This window comes from Danio rerio, chromosome 3 (genome assembly GCF_052040795.2).
Source record: "Danio rerio strain M-AB ecotype USA chromosome 3, GRCz13ab, whole genome shotgun sequence".
Classification (NCBI taxonomy): domain Eukaryota; kingdom Metazoa; phylum Chordata; class Actinopteri; order Cypriniformes; family Danionidae; genus Danio; species Danio rerio.
Genome location: NC_141023.1, coordinates 35,464,994 through 35,483,512, shown reverse-complemented (window position 1 = coordinate 35,483,512; position 18,519 = coordinate 35,464,994). Strand labels below are relative to the sequence as shown.

Sequence of the window (18,519 nt, the reverse complement as noted above, 5' to 3'; positions counted from 1 at the left end):
CGAGGAGAACATTCAAACTACACACAGAAACGCCAACTGACCCAGCCGAGGCTCGAATCAGTGACCTTCTTGCTGTGAGGAAATTATGCTACCGTGACACCTTATCAAACAAATCAAATTGCAAAAAGGATTATTAAATACAATATAGTATCACTTTACAATGAGATCCCATATAAGTTAAAGCGTTATCTAATGCAAACAATGAGAAGTAGGTACATTTCTTACAGAAGTTGTTACAAATGTTGTAAAATAGCATTATTTTTTTGTTACTAATTACAACTTTTTATTTTAATGACTTATTAAACATCAGTTAACAATTTCACATAATTTAACATTAATGCTTATGCATAATAGGCCTATAAAGAATCTGAACATTGAAGATGTTTGTCTGAACAATTCCTCAAGAACAAGGAGCTGTGATGAACAACCTATTTTTAATCTGTCAACACCACTGCACTCTATAGACCCTTTTGAGACATGTAAACAATAACAATGGTCCTGACGTATTTCCTGTTTTACATTTTAAATTTAAATAGCTTCTGCGAGCCAAAAAGTTCCACATATTCATAAATATTGTTATGATAGCTGTTATAACATCAAGTTATGATTGAACTGTCACCAGTAGTGGAAAAAGCACTGAAATATCATGCTCATGTAAAAGTACCTTTACTTGCCTAAAAATGAAGTGCAGGTAGAGTACTGGGTATCTGTTGTAAGTATTACTCAAAGTATGAGTAAAACTAGATCTTTCTAAAGTTCTCAAGAGTAGTGAGTATTACGCTGTGAAAAGCTGATGCATTTACATGTAATTTGTGAATGTGTGTAAATGTACATTGTGAATGTGTGTACACAACGTCATAAGACGTTAATATCAAGTTAGATTTAGGATGTGATATCGGGTGACTAATATTCAATGTCTAGCCCGTGTCTAAGGACAATTGGTTGATTTCAGATTGTGTTGGAAAGTGACCAAAGTCTGAAGTTAAGCCAACATCTTAAACCAACGTCAGATTAACGTCAAATACTATTATTTATTCGTCAGGTATGGCAACCAAAATCCAACATCTGATAGACGTCACAGTGGTAACATCCACACAACGTCAAGCCGTAACTCTTAGACATTGATATTTGCTTGATTTTAGGTAGGACGCTGGACATTGACATTGGCCTGATGTTGGGTTCTGACATCAACCCCACTTTCATTTTCAAACAAACTGCAACGCCCCCATCACAATAGGGTACAATGTCAATCTGACGTCATGTTGATGTCTTGTGCCTGCTGGGTGTTTGAAGCCATTTTAGTCATCGTACAGTAATCATCCGTTATCTTCTCATCAGTGACATGCATCTAAACAGTCTCTTGGTCAATGTATGTAAAGATTTTGCACATCTTCTTGGACACTTTTAATGCTTCCAAACAGTTTACTGCAATTATAAATCACCCATGTCTTGAGGACGTTCAGAAAGATGACATTTACCTCTTTACTTCTATATGCGATTTGATTGAACAGTAATCACAGGACTGATTTTTCTAATACCCATTGACAGGAATAAAAATAGTGACTGCAGGTTGAAGGAAAGTAGTGGAGTAAAAGTACCGATACTGCAGTAAAACTGTACTCAAGGTAACGTAAAAGAACATATTTTAGTAACTAACTTAAATTTTAATTTCTGAGAAAATCTACTTAAATACAGTAGTTGGAGTATTTGTGATTTGTTACTTGCTTGTTACAGATATGAAATAGTTGACAACAACCAGGAAATGTTCATGGCCTAATGAAATCACCATATTGAATTGGTACATAGTTTATAATAAACAATTATTCACTGTACATAGAAGTGCCCACCATAACAGTATCATGAATGGTAAAAATCTAACGAAGCATATTACTGAATATCTTGCAATCATCAACAACATATTTCCTACTCTGATGATCTTCTCGCCCGCTCTGCTCCGAAAAAACGAATTTCCCGCGAAAACATAATAAGCGAAACGGAAGGCAGCGGCGAGCACAGTGCACACTCTCTACCAAACTTGACTGTAATGTTCAAACTCGAGCTTTTATCAGCTGTGTGCAATGCATTCAAGAAGGAGGGCGGGTAATATTCACAGCACTTTCGACTTTAGGCTGTTTCCCTGAGGGGCTTCTGGGTTTACTTGTAACATTATATTCGTGTATACAGACCACAGCGGAAGTTTTCCTGTAGCCAAACAGCAGTGAAGCGCATACATTTAAGCATACTTTCTGCCGCGTTTGTTTTGTAGTCCGTCGCGTGGAATCCAAATTACACATGATCCGGTAAGAGTTCACTAGGCGATCGCTTTTGGGACGTTATTACCCTGTTTTTCCTAATTGTCTACGTGCATTCGTGTTGTCGCCAATTCCATCCGGTCTGCAAATCAGCCTGAACTGCTCGTGGATGTTAACTGTTACTTTGTTGAGGGGGCGAACCGGTCTCGGCTGCTCTCCCTTTGTTTGGGCTCAGGACTCGGCTGAATCCGCTGGGCTTCCGTTTCAAACGTCTCGTTCGACCCCACGAACGCTATTTTAGGATGGCTCCACAAAAGCACGGCTCGGGTGGGAATGGTTTTTATGGCAACAGCGCGAGTAAAGCCGCTAATGGAGGAGCTCACGCATCGTCCGGTGTTGTGATGACTTCAGTCAAGCGACTCAAGATGGAGCAGATCCAAGCCGACCACCAACTCTTCCTGGAGGCGTTCGAGAGTAAGTTGGTCTAATTTGAACTTTTTACCCCGTTTGCTTTGGAAACATTTAAAAATGTTGTTTTCTAGCACAAGTAAGGGTATACAGTTGTACGAATGCACTAACTCCTCGCTTGAAGGCTAAACAATAACATTACTAACCGGCAAATTGCGTTTAGTAGTATATTAAATGCTTAAATGTTACTTTTGACGAGAGTTTTAGGAGTCATGTTATGGATTTCGTCAGAATTGAGGGATATCATTTTTGGATGGTTGTGTAGGCCACATCCTTTATGAAAATTAGACACGTGCAAGAGATGACACGTGCTTTAATGCGTTTAATCATTTCAAAATGTCATTGAGAGAGGTGTTGTTACACAAAAAAGGACACAAACAACCATGAATAACCCAAAACCTTTGAAAAGCTATGCTGTAGTTTTTATTTTTTTTAGACTGGCTAAGACAAGTTGTTTTGCTAAACTGTGGCCAATGATTGATTTGCAGAAGTTGTAAGATAATAATGTTTATTTTGTTCATGTAACTTGATGTATAAATTTTGACATAAACATACTTTGCATGAATCTGCATCTGTCAACATCATTATGATTCTTCTCTTCTGTTTACAGAACCAACTCAAATATACAGATTTCTTCGCACAAGGAATCTCATAACTGTAAGTAGGCTATAATCAATGATATTATGTCATTTATATTGTTTATAGTGAAGCAATTACACTGAAATGTCAACCTTGCCATGAAAGAAAATGTTTTCACCAATATCGCAAAACCCTTGCTAGGTTTTTTGTGTTGGCTTGTATTTTACAGTACTGTAAAAATAATAAAATGTCTCTGTCAATGTTTTCAAACTATTACATTCGATTTACCAGTCACACAAATGGCAATTTTACACCTGTCACATTCATAACAGAGAGGTGTCGCATCCATAACCCAAGCTTTTTCCTTAAAAATGCAAAAAATGTCAAGTAAAATAAAATCAATCATTTTTTAACTATATAGATTCAACCCTTATCCTTTTGATTATCATTATTTCTTTGGGGTTGTACAGTTTAATTCACAGAATTTCTACAAAGTATGTTTTATACTGCAAACCTGCTAACCTTTTTGGTCACATTCATAACGCATGTTTATTTCCCTCATTGTAAATATAAAAATGTTTGCAGATTGATATTTTTCTGATCCCATAACTCTGGTTAATTTTGTGAATATAAATGGATGTTTAAATATAATGTTAACATATCCTTTCTCTGTAAATTTATGTATTGAGTTTTTACTGCAAATGTTACATCCATAATGCTGGAATTGCTCATTGACTCAAGGTGAAAAACGTGGACTTTCCTGCCACAATAACTTTTTTTTTCCCCTTTCCCATCAGCCAATTTTCCTGCACCGATCTCTTACATATATGTCCCACAGAAACTCGCGAACTAATTCAAAAAGGTAAAACAATTGCATGTTAATCTTAATCTCTTTGTTCGTCAAAAAGCCACACCTTTCATTTCCTTACACATGCCTGACAAATGTGTGACAATTTGCATGTTGACAAATGCACTGCAACTGTTTGATGTTCTTCAGTTGCTGTAAGATAAGTTGCATATCAAAGAGCTAAACAAAATAACCAAATGTTTGCTGGCGTCTGCTGTTTTAGAAAGAGCTTCAGTTTGAATGATCTGCTGTTTAAAGTGGAGAAGTCAAAAGTGGATCCAGAATCTCACAAGTAAGCTGTTTTTGATTCAGATTTATTTTGTTTGCTTACTGTCTGTTCTGTATTACTGTTCTGTATTAGTGCATACAGAAGTTTTAACTGCAGTCTTTTTGCTGTGCAGTTTGGCTTCAAACCTTCAACTCACTTTCACTGGATTCTTCCATAAAACTGGTGAGCTAAAATTAAGGTTTTGAGTGCAAATCATAATACTTCTGTTTAGGGCTAGGCCGATAAACGATATATCGAATTGCAATAAAATTTATGTCCATAAGCTCTGGACTTTTTTTTTTTTACTCTATATTGATCTAAGAGCAACTTACACAGCAGAAATGTGCAACAATGGAAATCTAAAAATGTGTTTATTAGAGATGTGCTAAATATTTGGCCAGTGAAAATTTATCATTCAAAATATGTGATGTCATTCATAATGTTATGTCATTTTATGTCATGCACTCTAATTTGTGTGGCGTCAGGCATTGTTGGGGTACTTTTTTAAACCTTGATAGCATTATCAACTGATATCCAAATATTTATCGTTATCGTTCAATATGGAAAATGATTATCGAGATTGCATTTTTGCCATATTGCCCAGCCCTTCTCCTGTTCACATGTTGACTGTGATTTGTTGTTCACTTTATCAGAGAAGCAGTTGCAGAACTCAGAGAATGAAGAAAACTCTGTGTCTGTAGAAGTGCTACTCGTCAAGCTCTGCCACAAGAAAAGAAAGGTAATACAGCATTAAAATAACTGCTACATTAACCTTGTACACTAACTCTAGCAAAATCAAGCTTCTACAATCTGAAAAAAACTCTTATCCTTCTCTTGCTGCTGTATCTGTTCTAATGAAGGTTTATTTTTAATCCGATTGCTAGTTTACCAGGTGAATTCATGGTTCTGCTTGTATTTACAAGTCAGTGTGTTTGAAGCACTAGAAAAATCAGCATAGTGCAGCATGAGTCATCAGGATATTTTGGGGAATTTTTTTTCCTGAAGAAAAAGTGTGGTTTGGGTTGTCACTTATCACTATATTTATATTGATTAATACTTAACTGATTTTCAGTATAAAATTATGTTACTGAATTTAATTTTAACTGTCGATTTTTACATTCAGTAGTGTACCATGACAAAAGTACAAATGTAAACAAGCCTTCGACAAAAAAAAAAGAAGAAGAAGAAAAATGTAAAAATAAACAAATAGAGTAAGCATTTTTTTGATCTGAACGAGGATACTGTATATCGACATGTTCATAAGGTCAGGGGTTCTCAGCCTTTTTCACTTCGGGGGCCAACCTCCTTTTCAGAACAACTTTTAAAGGCCCACCTGTCACTGCTTATCTAGAGAAAATGCTTATTTTTAACCTTTCTTTGTTAGCAAAAACATTTGTTTTACCTTCTACTAATATTCTCTAGTCTAAGAGCTCCATTTAAAAAAAAAAAAATCTTTTAATCTCTATATATTTTTTAGCATGCACAGATTTAAATGTCCCAAATTCCTGATTACTTAAGTCATTCTTTACAATTTCATTGCCTGTTCCTAAATAAGTGAACATACAGGGGAGTATTTGGACTGATTAAATATCTGCCATTCATATCTATTAAGAAATTTTAAAACATTCTAAATTTGAGATGCTGAAACAAGAGCCCGCGGTCCAAAGTTGGCTCATTGTAACCTTGAATTTGGCCTACCATCCCATCTGAGAAAGGTGTTTGAATAATAGGTGGAGTTGGGGCGAATGCAGCGACTATCATTTCTAATTAAAAATATTTTTTTTGTTTGTTGTGTTGCTGAGCTAAAAAAAAGACAAATGAAATGTTTCATTTAAATGTTAAGGTGTAAATACGTCGATTAATACAGTGCAAAAATGTAAATACTGCCACTCGACAGATGGAGGACATTGCAGAAGACATCTGCGAGCAAATCACAGCAAAATTAGGTGCAGCTTGACTAGCGTAACTAAACTTTATTATAAATAGGATCATTTTTGCTGTAACAAGTTCATTATAAAAAGGAAAAAATATACTGTAATAGTTAATTCAAAGCAATGTTTTCTAATTATTTTAAAATCTTAACAAATACATTAGTAAGTACCCATGGAAGCTATATTTACCTTCAGCCCACTAGCCTCAATCTAGTTAGGTTTTTGGCCCTTCATAACCAAAAGTTTGGGCACCCCTGCTCTAAATCTATTGAAGGACATTGATCTGAAAGCGGTTTGGTTTGCAGCTGGATGTTATCATAGTTAGCTGAGAGGAACTGTGAACCGCTGTATACCACAGAAACACCACTGACCCTTGCTAGATCCTCCTGTATGGGTGTGCGTCCATTATAAAACACTCGCAGGACAATAATTTAGACAAAGAGGGCACGCCATGTTTGTGAATCAACAGACTTAACTGTGTGACTCTGTGTGATAGTGTACAAGTCACAGATGCAAGGAATGCACAAGCTGATTATGATTTATATCTCTAATCATCTTAACCTTTACATTTGCGTGACTGTTTGCTTTATACAATTAAAAAAATGCAGTTCTAGTTGGTGTGCAGCGGACGGGAGTTTTAAGCCACCTTTAAGTCTGTAATTAACAGGGATGAGGCTGTTTTTGCAACTAATCATTCACAGAACTTGAGAAAAGCTATTACTTTGATATTTTTAATCTAATATTAATAATGAAATCAAACCATTTTAGTATAAAATTTAAGTTAATTTTAAGCTATTTTGCGACCTACCTGCAGGAATGCCAAGTTCCAATAGTGGGTCACGGCCCACCGGTTGAATTCTTGCATCAGGTCATTTATACTGCTAGCTATGTAATGAATTGTCATTATTATGGGCAGAAGTAAATAAATGAATAAAATACAGTAGGCTACATCACGCATACACATTACCAAACGCTGGTACAGATTAATCTAACAGTTACATTGATTTTCAATTCCATTCCTCTCGCTCCACAGTTTTGAATAATTAGCTTTTTTTTCTCATTTAATATCCAACTGCGATAACCAGCTCGATTGACAGGACCCTGTTTGTTGCTCACTTTGCACATTAAGTTTTTTGTTCACCTTGGAATGTTGATAACTCGCTGGAAAAATGTGAAATAATATACGTCTGTAAATGAATATCATCACAATAACATATTGCACACAAATGTAGTTTGATTTAAATGTTCACATTCTCTCCAGTCCCCTTTGTAGAACGCTTGATGTCGAATTGGAGCAAACGTCTGTTACACATGTCAGTTATAAGCCTGTTTGCTCAAACACTCATTCAAAGACCGCACACCAACTTAAATGATGGCAGATTTTAAACAGTCTGCCTACAAAGGTGAGCTAGTTTACTAGAGAAAAACACCTACAGTGTCTTTGCGTCATCTAGCCATTCATCATCCATAGTAGCCACATCTATACTGATCCTCATGGTTTGTCTGACAAAAACATATCTTAAAATCAGGTTAAAATAGGGCCACAAATATAGTAACATTTTAATTATGTAAATATTGATTCTACACTAATATTTTAAAAGCCTCTGTAAAAATGTGCTAATTTTCATTCTGTTTTAGGATGTGACTTGTCCAGTGAAGCAAGTGCCTACGGGTAAAAAGCAGGTTCCCCTCAACCCAGACATCAGTCCTACCAAGCTGGGAGCTTTTCCCACTCTGGTAGTGCCCAGCCACGAGTTTGAGCCTGTTAACAGCAACACGGTGAAGTCCTACTCCCTTCTGTTTAGAGCGTCTCGTCCATGGGGAAGAGAGCACAATGGCATGACCACCAGAGATACCAGTATGAGCTTCAGCTTTTCTGACTGTCAAGCTTTGGATAATCTTCTACCTTAAAATACGATTCATGTTTTACTAAAGCCTTTTCACAAAAACAACAACCGTTTTTCTCTCAGATGTTATTGAAGAGCTATCTAACAGGAAGAAGAGATACTGCTCTCATCAGGATGATGGAGAAACTACATTTGTGGCACAAATGACTGTTTTTGATAAAAATAGGTAATCATTCTTACAGCAACCAAAAAACAATGCTTTGTTTTGCTTCTTTGCTGTCCTTGCTTGATTTAAAGGAAAAGTTCACTCAAAAATAAAAAATGTACTCCTCCTCAAGTGATTTCAAACCTTTGAGTTTCTTCTGTTTGACCTCTTAACTGACTTCTGTTGTACACAAAATATGCTTTTTTTAGGGAAGCTGAAAACCTGACTTCCTTAGTCGGAAAACTACAGCATTTTAGCTTTCTTCAAAATATATTCATTTGTGTTTAACAAGAAAGAGGTTCAAACATTGAAACCATTGAGACAGCATTTTCATCTCTTTAAGACCTTTTTTTTTTGTTGTTTTTTTTGCGTTTCAGACGCCTCCAGCTTTTGGATGGTGAATATGAAGTCTCCATGCAGGAGATAGAGGAGAGCCCTGTAGGCAAGAAAAGGGCGACTTGGGAAACAATATTAGATGAGAAGGTGAGGTGCAGGCAGTGTGATTCAGTAATACACGTGTGAGTATTTGAGAGATTTTAGTATGTCATGAAGGCATCTTTGATCTTTTGTGTTTCAGTGGGTTCCTCCCTTCGAGACCTTTTCTCAGGGACCAACACTGCAGTTCACTTTGCGATGGACTAATGACACAGCGGACAAAGCGACAGCACCAGTTGCTAAACCGCTGGCCACACGCAATTCTGAGTCCAGCACAGTAGACAGCAGTAAAACTAGTAATGTAAAGCCACCACAGGCTGTAGGTAAGATCATTTAAAATCATTCAGGTATGAAACATTTGAGGATATTTATGTGCAATACTTGACTGAAAAGAATTTCTGATTATTTGTTGCAGCAGTTAATGATTCTTTAGGCACTGATCTACCAGTTAGAAGAGAACAAACTCACATTGAACCTTGTCAGAAACTACGTGTTTGTTATCAGGTGAGTAATAAGCATCTATAAATTTACCAACAAAGTTTTAATCGAGACTGTACACAGAGTTACATCACGTATATGTCACCCAGGTCTTTAAATTGACCAACAAAAGGTTGTGGAGTTTCTTGTTTGTTTTTCTGCAGCGGTCCATAACTCCTGATCTGTTGTTGGTCTTAAATGGGGCATCTATTGTGTGTTCACGGTCTCCTGTGTCTGTTTTTTTTTGCGTATTAGTTCCTGTATAACAATAACACACGGCAGCAGACAGAGGCCAGAGAAGACCTGCACTGTCCCTGGTGCACGCTGAACTGCCGTAAGCTCTACAGCCTCCTTAAGCACCTCAAGCTCTCGCACAGCCGCTTCATCTTCAACTATGTGGTGAGAGAAATGTCGGCAGATCAGTCCTAATCATTGCAGCGACAGTGTTTACACCTCGTTTAGAAATCATTCTATGAACTGTTTGTATTTGGTCTGGATTGAATGACATGTCTGATATTTGTCGTCTTACCCAGCCTCATTCTAAAGGAGCCAGGATAGATGTGTCAATCAATGAATGCTATGACGGGTCTTATGTGGGCAACCCTCAGGACATCCTCTGCCAGCCTGGCTTTGCCTTTAGCCGTAATGGTCCAGTAAAGAGGACTCCAGTTACACAGATCCTTGTCTGCAGGTCTGTATGGTTTGAAAATGGAAAGACTGAAAGTATCTAGAAATTAAGAGAATAAAACATGCAACTGCTGCATGGTTTTCATTGTTAGGTGTTGCATGATATTTTCTGTTGCGTTTATGGCTTGCATATTTATTTTTATTTCATCAGAAAAGGTGATTCACAGAATATAATCATCTCCACATTACTTGGTTGTTTTATTTGTATGCAACTCAGAGTTATTAATGTTAGTTATTATTAGAAAATTAATGCTGCATCAGTGGCGAAAGTGCTGCTTTGTATTATATAATGATTATGATTACAATATAATAATTCGGAACAATGATGCATTATGAATATAACAGGATGAGCTGCATTCTACCAAAAATATATATCTATAAATACTGCTATAAATCTGTCATTAGCCATGTTTTGGTCATGCGCATGAAAAATCGGTTGATGGAAATGTAAAGATGCTCATGCATTTTTAAAATTTGCATAAAAATGTATGCGCATAACTGAGTAGGATAAACTTTTTTTTTATAAGAAAAGATGTGCATAAACTATAATGAAAACTCTTACTGAACAAATTCCGGTATGCACATTAAAAAGGTCATGTTATTTTGCTATTAGAGATCATGTGATGAAAAAAAATGTGTGTGAATGGACTAACCAGCAGGCTGAGCACACTGTAAAACATTTGAAATGTTGTTTTGGTTGTTTGGCTAAAACACCTTAACCATTTCAGTATTGGTGTTATTATATTATTAATTACCTCCAGAACTATCAAGAGTGTGTGTTGCGTGTCTCATGCCTTCAAACCCGCCATGCGTTCATTGCATGTCGGTATACTGTCTTTTGAAGCGCAAGTCATTTATTAAATAAGGAAAAGATTCACGCAACTTTCCCTACCGCAGCAAATTCTGCTTTTACTTTTGAAATATGGCGCCAGTTAATCAGGATGTGGCGATTTGTTTTCCTAAACTCGTTGGATGGAAACGCTGCTTTGATTCGCATGTCTTTTATGCGATTTTTCCAGTTTTGCACATTAAGTAAATTTGCATTTTTGGATGGAAACATGCACACACTGTATGGCAGATAATAAATGATCTTGTACATCATAAATACTATTTTAAGCTATAACTTTGCAAACAAATTACTTTGTGACTTTTATTGCATCCTGTAAAAAGGAACACAAGTTTTTTTAAATGCGTATATATCTTTTAATTATTTTATTCCTGCTCAGGCTGAAGTTTGAGCAACTGTTGCTCTAGTCTGATCTTTCATAAATAATTGTAATACAGTTGTTCTCTCTCATAATTTTGTGTTCTAACCCTAACATTTATAAATGTTAATTTTGTTTACCCCAAATGTTATTTTTTTTTTTTTTAATCGAGTGTGATAAAATCGAGTATTGTGGTTTCCGCAGGCCTAAGCGCTCAAAGCCCAGCCTTTCTGAGTTCCTGGAGCCGGAGGATGGAGAGCAGGAGCAGCAGCGAACGTACATCAGTGGCCACAACCGCCTGTACTTCCACAGTGACAGCTGCACGCCACTTCGACCACAGGAAATGGAAGTGGACAGTGAGGACGAGAGAGACCCGGATTGGCTCAGGGAGAAGACTGCTATGGTGAGGAAGCAGTCTTAAGATTCTTACCGCTTCAGTGTTGTTAGTAGGGCAAATGGTGTGTTGTGACTCTGTGTGCGTGTGAGAGACTTGGGCCCAATCCCAATTCTACCACTTAGCAGTGTCATGTATAACATTAATGTTGTTTTCGTGGATTTACATAGATTAATATGGCCACATTGTAAATGCACGGTACAGTTAGGATTTTATTGTCACATTATATTGTTATGACATAATATTGTTGACTTCAGTGATTTCTTGAAGATAAATACCAAAAAATTACTACTGGAATAACCACAGCAGTCACCATTGTCTGATCATCTGACATGTGCAGATGTTGTAGTGCTGTCCCATTTCTTAGCAGTATATTTTAAAGGTCATCCCCTAAACACTCTGTTTCAAGGGCCAAGGGAGAGGGTTAGGGGTACAAAAATAGGATTGGCATTGGGTCTTGGCGTTACTGGAAACATATTACTTCTGAAGACTTCTATAATGTCCGCTTGAGAATACAGCATGTGAAAATTAAAATACTATTCCCCCTTTCTGTGGATAGCTGTCAGTTTGAGCTACAATTGTCAATTAAAGTGCAAGAACATGCAAAAATATCTCAGCCTTTATGCAAACACTCAGTTGACTTCCTACATGTCATCACGTCACACTTACCTTTCCGAGATGATGTGCATCAGTATACTTTCTCTGTGCACTTGGTCTTAAAGTAACAGCAGTCTAATATACCTCCTGATACTTTTCACTTTTTCTTTGGATTTATTAGATTCATTTGTTCTATTACTTGTAACTTTCAATACCCATAGTTCACTTGTCACTCTTGTTTTGACTCCCAGAATCAATGTGAATTAGATGTAAACAAATGCACAACAAAAAGTGCCCTATATAATATACAAATTATGTTTCATTTCATATTTAGGATGCGCTACAAATAAGTGTTGTCATGAGAAAGAAAGCTTCAGGTTATCATATTGAAGATTTCATTCACATGACAACACTTATTTGTAGCGCATCCTAAATTTAGGATATATTTAAAAAAATATATTTTTTATATACTTAAATATTTTTTTTCTTTACTGCCCATCAGCAAATTGAGGAGTTCACAGATGTTAATGAAGGAGAGAAAGAGATCATGAAACTGTGGAACCTGCTCGTGATGAAACATGGGTATGTATTTTTATTTATTGCCCACTGTTTTTTTTATCACAAGAGATGTTACAGCCATTTGTGGCCTTTTTTCATCAATAATTGTACTTATGTTTTAATTTTATTGTTAATTGTCATCTCAGAAGCCGGGATTACACCCTCACAAATCTCTAATTTAAATTAATATTTTCTAAAGGAAGCTTTACTATAATGTATTAGTCTATATACATTAGATTAGTCAGTACTGAAGCCAAATCTGGAGCTTATCTAAAAAATAACTTATTATAACAGTACAAAACCAGTACACCCAAATTTATGTTATAGAAAAATATTAAATACAAAATTTAAAAAATTCAAGAGCAACAAAAAATGTAGAAAATTTTGTTGAACTTTTGTAGTTTGATATTTTTTTCCTATAGGTTGCATGATTTTAGATGTATTATCTTTCTATTTCAAAATATTTTTGGTGACTAAAATATTAATTTAATAAATATATCTGTTTAATAAATCAGTTTTGTTCAAACACGCTAACGTACACTGCCTATATTCACTGAGAAATGAAGAAAATATTCATCTTCAAAATGGGGTGTACTCAATTATTCCGAGCACTAATCACAAATGTAAATTAGGTGCACTTCTATCAAGTTGATAGTGACTGACTTTAGTATTAGCAACGTAATGGAAACTGCTGATTAGTCATGTGGGTGGAATGTTCTCTGCGTCTGTTTTAGGCATGGGACAATAACCGTTTTCAAGGTTTACTGTGGTTTGGAAAAGTCAATGTTTTACCGGCAAAATACAGCTATTTTATTTAGGTTTTTAGGGCAACAGTATCTCCATAAGAAAAGGACTCTCCACATCAAAAGCTACCGCTTCAAAATGTTTGAAATGTTTCTTATTATAAAATGTATTGTGTTCAATGGGAAAAAGTTGTTGTTTTTACGTAGACATTTAAAAAGAATATATTTTAGAGCAACAATTAAAATACCGTGAAACAGTGATATTTTTATTCAAGGTTGTCATACTGTCAGAATCTTACACCAGTGTCCTGACTTAATACCTTTTTTATTTATGGGGGCCTTTTAGAGCACTCAAGGGACACCTTACAGTATGTCACAGGCACATTATAAAAACAAGACAGAAAAGTAATAAACATAATATTAATCCAAAAAGTCATTAAAAGCAATCGTGAACAGAAAGGTTCTAACCTGGGATTTAAAATTGGCGATAACACCACAGTTATAGAATTCTCTAACGTTAGATATTCGTCAGGTGGACTCTGTGTAGCTCAAAGCCCTGCCACCAAATGACTTCATCTTAAAATTTGGAACTGATAACAGTTCAGCCGCAGAAGATCTCAGTGAGTGCCGATGAGTGTACCAGTGAAGAAGACCAGAGAGGTAATCGGGTACCAGGTTGTGAAGAGCTTTATAAGTTAATAAAAAAAATTTATATTGTACACTATAAAGAACAGGAAGCCAATGCAAGTGCAAGTGAAAGAGAATTGGAGTTATGTGGTCAGAAGCACGCGAGCGGGTGACTACCCTAGCTGCTGAGTTCTGGATTAACTGTAATCTGTGAAGTTGGTTAAGAGGGATACCAGATAGGAGGGAATTGCAATAATCAATCCTTGATGTAACCAGAGCCATGTACAAGCACTTCAGTACTTTGTTGGGATAGTGAAGGGCGAAGTCTATCAATGTTACGCAAAAAAAAAAAAAAGGCAGATCGTGAAATATTACTAATATGTGAATTAAACGAAAGCATACTTTTGATCCTACCCATCAGATTATGCTAGGCATGGGACAATAACCGTTTTCAAGGTATCTCGCGGTTTGGAAAAGTCAAGGTTTTAAACTGGCAAAGTTTTCTACAATACAGTTTCTAAGCCATGTGTACAATTTTATTTTATTTTTTAACTTTTATTTATTTATTTAATCATTTTTAGAACAGCAGTTTCTTCAGCAGAAAAGATATCTAAAGATGCCATTTTAAATTGTAAAAAAAATCTGTTTAATTAAATGAAGACCGCAGAAGTCAATAATTCATTTAGCCTGACATGTTTACTCTTCCAAATTATTTTACATGTTTCTTAAAATAAAATACACTGTGTTCAAAAGGGGGAAAAGTCCCTCTTTTTTACCCAGACATTTTAAAAGAATATATTTTAGAGCAGTGACCATAATACCGTGAATCCGTGATGTTTTTATCAAAGGTTATCATACCGTCTGAATCTTATGTCGGCCCATGTCTACTACCAACACTATATTTGAATGGTTCTGAGGTTGGGGTTAGGGATTAGGTTGGTTATGGCGATATTACAGCTTCATATCACATTACTCCACAATAAAATTTACACTGGTGGCTAAATCTGATGGGTAGCATATTGCATTGTCAAAATGTGCCATACTTATTTTTTAAATGGGAGGTAGGACAATTTGACAAGGTAAAACAAATCAACAGAACACCAGCCCTTGCCTAGTCCGTTTGTTTCCATCTCCAATTATTCAGATTAACTTTCTTCATGCATAAAAACCTTTGCAAATGAAGGGATTTTTATTAGAATTTTTAGCATTTATCATAACTTTCTTTCTTATTGCATAACAAGGAAGATATTTTGAAGAATGTTTGAAATTGACTTCTATACTAGGTAGAAAAAAATACTATGGTAGTCAATGGCTACTAGTTTCTGACGTTCTTCAAAATATCTTTTCTGTTAAAAACAAAGAAAAATCTCTCAAATGGTTTGGAACAAGCGGGCGGTGAGTAAATGAAGATGCAATTAATTTAGGAAGAACTGGATTTTAAATCTAAATGCTTTAAAAGGGAAGTAAAATAGATGTCTTTGTAACTGCACATTATTTAAATCTGCTGGTAGATTATTTTACATTACTTCTGAATTTAGTTTTAAATGTGATGTTTCTACAACTTCAGTATTCACGCAACAATGCAGCTTTGACCCAGCATGACCTATCATCAGGCGGGATATGTTTTTCGTAAAATAAAAAATACATTGCCTGTATCAGCTTGCACGTTACATGAGCTTATCTTCTTTCAGAGGTTGATCACGTTTCTGCCAGTAATGAGCTTTTTTCATTCCATGCAGATTCATAGCTGACAACCAAATGAATCAGGCCTGTATGTCGTTTGTGGAGCAGCACGGTACCATCATGGTGGAGAAGAATCTGTGCCGAAACGCCCTGCTCCATCTCATCAATATGCATGACTTCGGCTTGATAACCACAGCAACCATCGACAAGGCCATGACTCACCTGAGAGATCTCACACAGCAATCCATAGCGCAAGACTGACAGTGGTGAATCAGCAAACCTGAATACTGAAGACCCTGAGTCACTGAAACGCTCTGTCAGACGCCTCCTGGATATGAACACGCTCTGCACACTCACAGGGTTCAGGATGTTGTGTTGGCAGCAGTTGTGTGGTTATACACGGTCATGAAGTCATCAGAAGACAACTGTTTCGATGTCAATTTACTTGAAGATGCCGTTCGTCTTTATGGTGGACAGTACAAGCAGGTCTGATTTGTATTTTCTTTCTCCCCATCCACACAAAACCCTGCAACTCTTGCAGATTTTTAGCACTTGTTTTAGGTGCCCATTTTTAAAAGAACTAAGAAGATTGTTTTTTAATATATTTTGAATACCGATGGACTCAAATGGCTCCTACACACTTGCTTTTATTGTGTATTTTTCACAGGGACTGACTAACTCGTATGGAAAACTTGAACATTTCAGTTTTGGCTGTGTATAGGGTTGTTTTTCTTTGTATGTGTGTGGGTAGTTTGTCAATGTTGAACTACAGTTTTTTTCCTGAACTCCTAGACTTAAAATAGTTTGCTCTGATATGGTGCTTGAAGTAAAAATACTTCAAATGAAATGTTTTTTTTTATTATTGGATTATCAGATTGAAGTCGTCTACATCTACACTGCTGTGCTTATGAAGTTTTTCAGAGCCTTAATTCCACTGATTTTGTAACACAGAGACGTACAGGGTACTTAAACCTTGCAGAATTGTTTACACTTGCCTTACCCATGGAAACATGGACTTTAAGCAGGGTTTGAACTTTGGTGTAAACCATTGTGATGCGGTTGAATTTACTTGTTTAAAAAATTTCAATGACGATTTCCTGCACACAACACGTTGTCGAGTTAAATGTTTTAGTTTAATCACAGTGCTCTACTGGTTTTCATGGTGCCCAGGTGTTTCTAAGGGAAAGCTGTTGTATAATGTGTGTATATAAAAGACTGATGGTGATCTGCATTCCGGAAGGAAGATTATTTTAGACCAAAGTGAATTTGTTCCTCAAAGTTCGCATACTTGTTTTTGTTGTTTGCATCGGTTTTAAAACAAAGGGATCTGCTTTATTTTGTGCACTGGTTTTAAAATGCTTCTACTCATCATTGGAGATCAATAACTTAACTGGCCGAAGCAGTTGTGTAACTGTCTTAATACAGCATTTGTTACACAAGACGTGGATTGCTGATTAAAAATGAACGTCAAAAGATATTTATATCATCAATATGATAGGAACATTATGAAACATGCTTGTGTTTCTGAATTATGCTGCAGCAAGTGCTTGAGGTTGCTCTTTATTTAAAATAAAGATATTGTCGTTTTGTTTTGCCATTGATACCTCATGTTCGGACATTTGTTTTGACCTTTTGTGGTGCTAAGAGATTCCATTGTCATGTCTGAGTCAAAGTGCATTTTTACAAAATATTTTTTTTTTTGGATGAGGAATAAATGTAAGTATATTTGAAATGACTTAACATTGTCATTCAGTGTAACATATTAAAGGGAAAATTACACTGCATACTTATTGTCATGTATATATGAAAACAAACGAGGGCATATGAAAGGGTATTTTAAAAGGGTTTTAAAAATACTTTGACAATTGGAGGATGTTTGCTAAGTGTAAAGATTTAAAATGACATTTACTTAGTATTTTTGTGGCTACATTGAAGAGTTGTTATATGTTATCAAAAGATTCTTGTCATTTACTAAAATGCCATTTTGTTTAAGTCATTGTAAAAATGTTTGATAACCATTTTTTTAACGGGGTGGTCCATTACAAATATCGTATTTTAAACTTTATTTGATGTGTATTGTAGTTGTGTGAAAATAAATGACATCTCTAAATGTAAGATACTCAAAGTTCAATGCAAAGGGAGACATTGGCTTTTATAGAGTTTGCTTGGCAAAGCCTACAGCGAACAAATTTGGGTACTACAAAAAAAAAAACATCTGGGCCAGTGAGATCACAAACACATCCGGTTATGCGCATTCACCACGGGCATACACCCGTGGCTGTGTGGCCAGAGGCACTCTAATATTATAGCATAGAACGCTAAAATGCCATCCAAATGTTGCTATTTCTACAGAGCTTGTTTATTTTGTAGGGTCCAGCCAGTTGGTTCAATGACGGTATCCAATGGTGGATGAAGGTTCACTGCATGTTCGGTCTGTCCAGTGCACAATGTTGATTTATATTAAACTTAGCTCATATCTGACTCCAATTTTAGTATGAAGTGGTTTAGAATATTAATATATTTATCCTCGTTTTATCTGACTCCAATTATAAAACATTGATAAGATTATTTTGTTTCCTTCCACATTATTTTAGATTATGATTGAATATTCTTTTGGTTTGTTATTATACCTTATTCTCATTTACTCAGATTCCTATAGCATCTTGAGTCTTGCACCGGCCGGGTATACAATCTCTTAATACAAGCTTGTCAGTCT

The 18,519-nt window shown here is 35.9% G+C and overlaps 1 protein-coding gene across 2 annotated transcripts; it reads left to right on the top strand.

The window, feature by feature from the left end:
• Nucleotides 1-2,082: 2,082 nt before the first annotated feature.
• On the top strand, nucleotides 2,083-17,587 carry suz12a (SUZ12 polycomb repressive complex 2 subunit a). Of its 2 annotated transcripts, none has more exons than XM_087243407.1 (16): nucleotides 2,083-2,726; nucleotides 3,331-3,377; nucleotides 4,097-4,161; nucleotides 4,370-4,438; nucleotides 4,548-4,597; nucleotides 5,068-5,153; nucleotides 7,984-8,203; nucleotides 8,316-8,418; nucleotides 8,775-8,880; nucleotides 8,975-9,155; nucleotides 9,251-9,336; nucleotides 9,565-9,708; nucleotides 9,843-10,000; nucleotides 11,406-11,604; nucleotides 12,695-12,774; nucleotides 15,860-17,587. In XM_087243407.1, exons 1-16 carry the CDS (start codon nucleotides 2,555-2,557, stop codon nucleotides 16,062-16,064), a joined length of 1,971 nt encoding a protein of 656 aa, XP_087099533.1. In that variant the 5' UTR covers nucleotides 2,083-2,554; the 3' UTR covers nucleotides 16,065-17,587.
• Nucleotides 17,588-18,519: the final 932 nt, after the last annotated feature.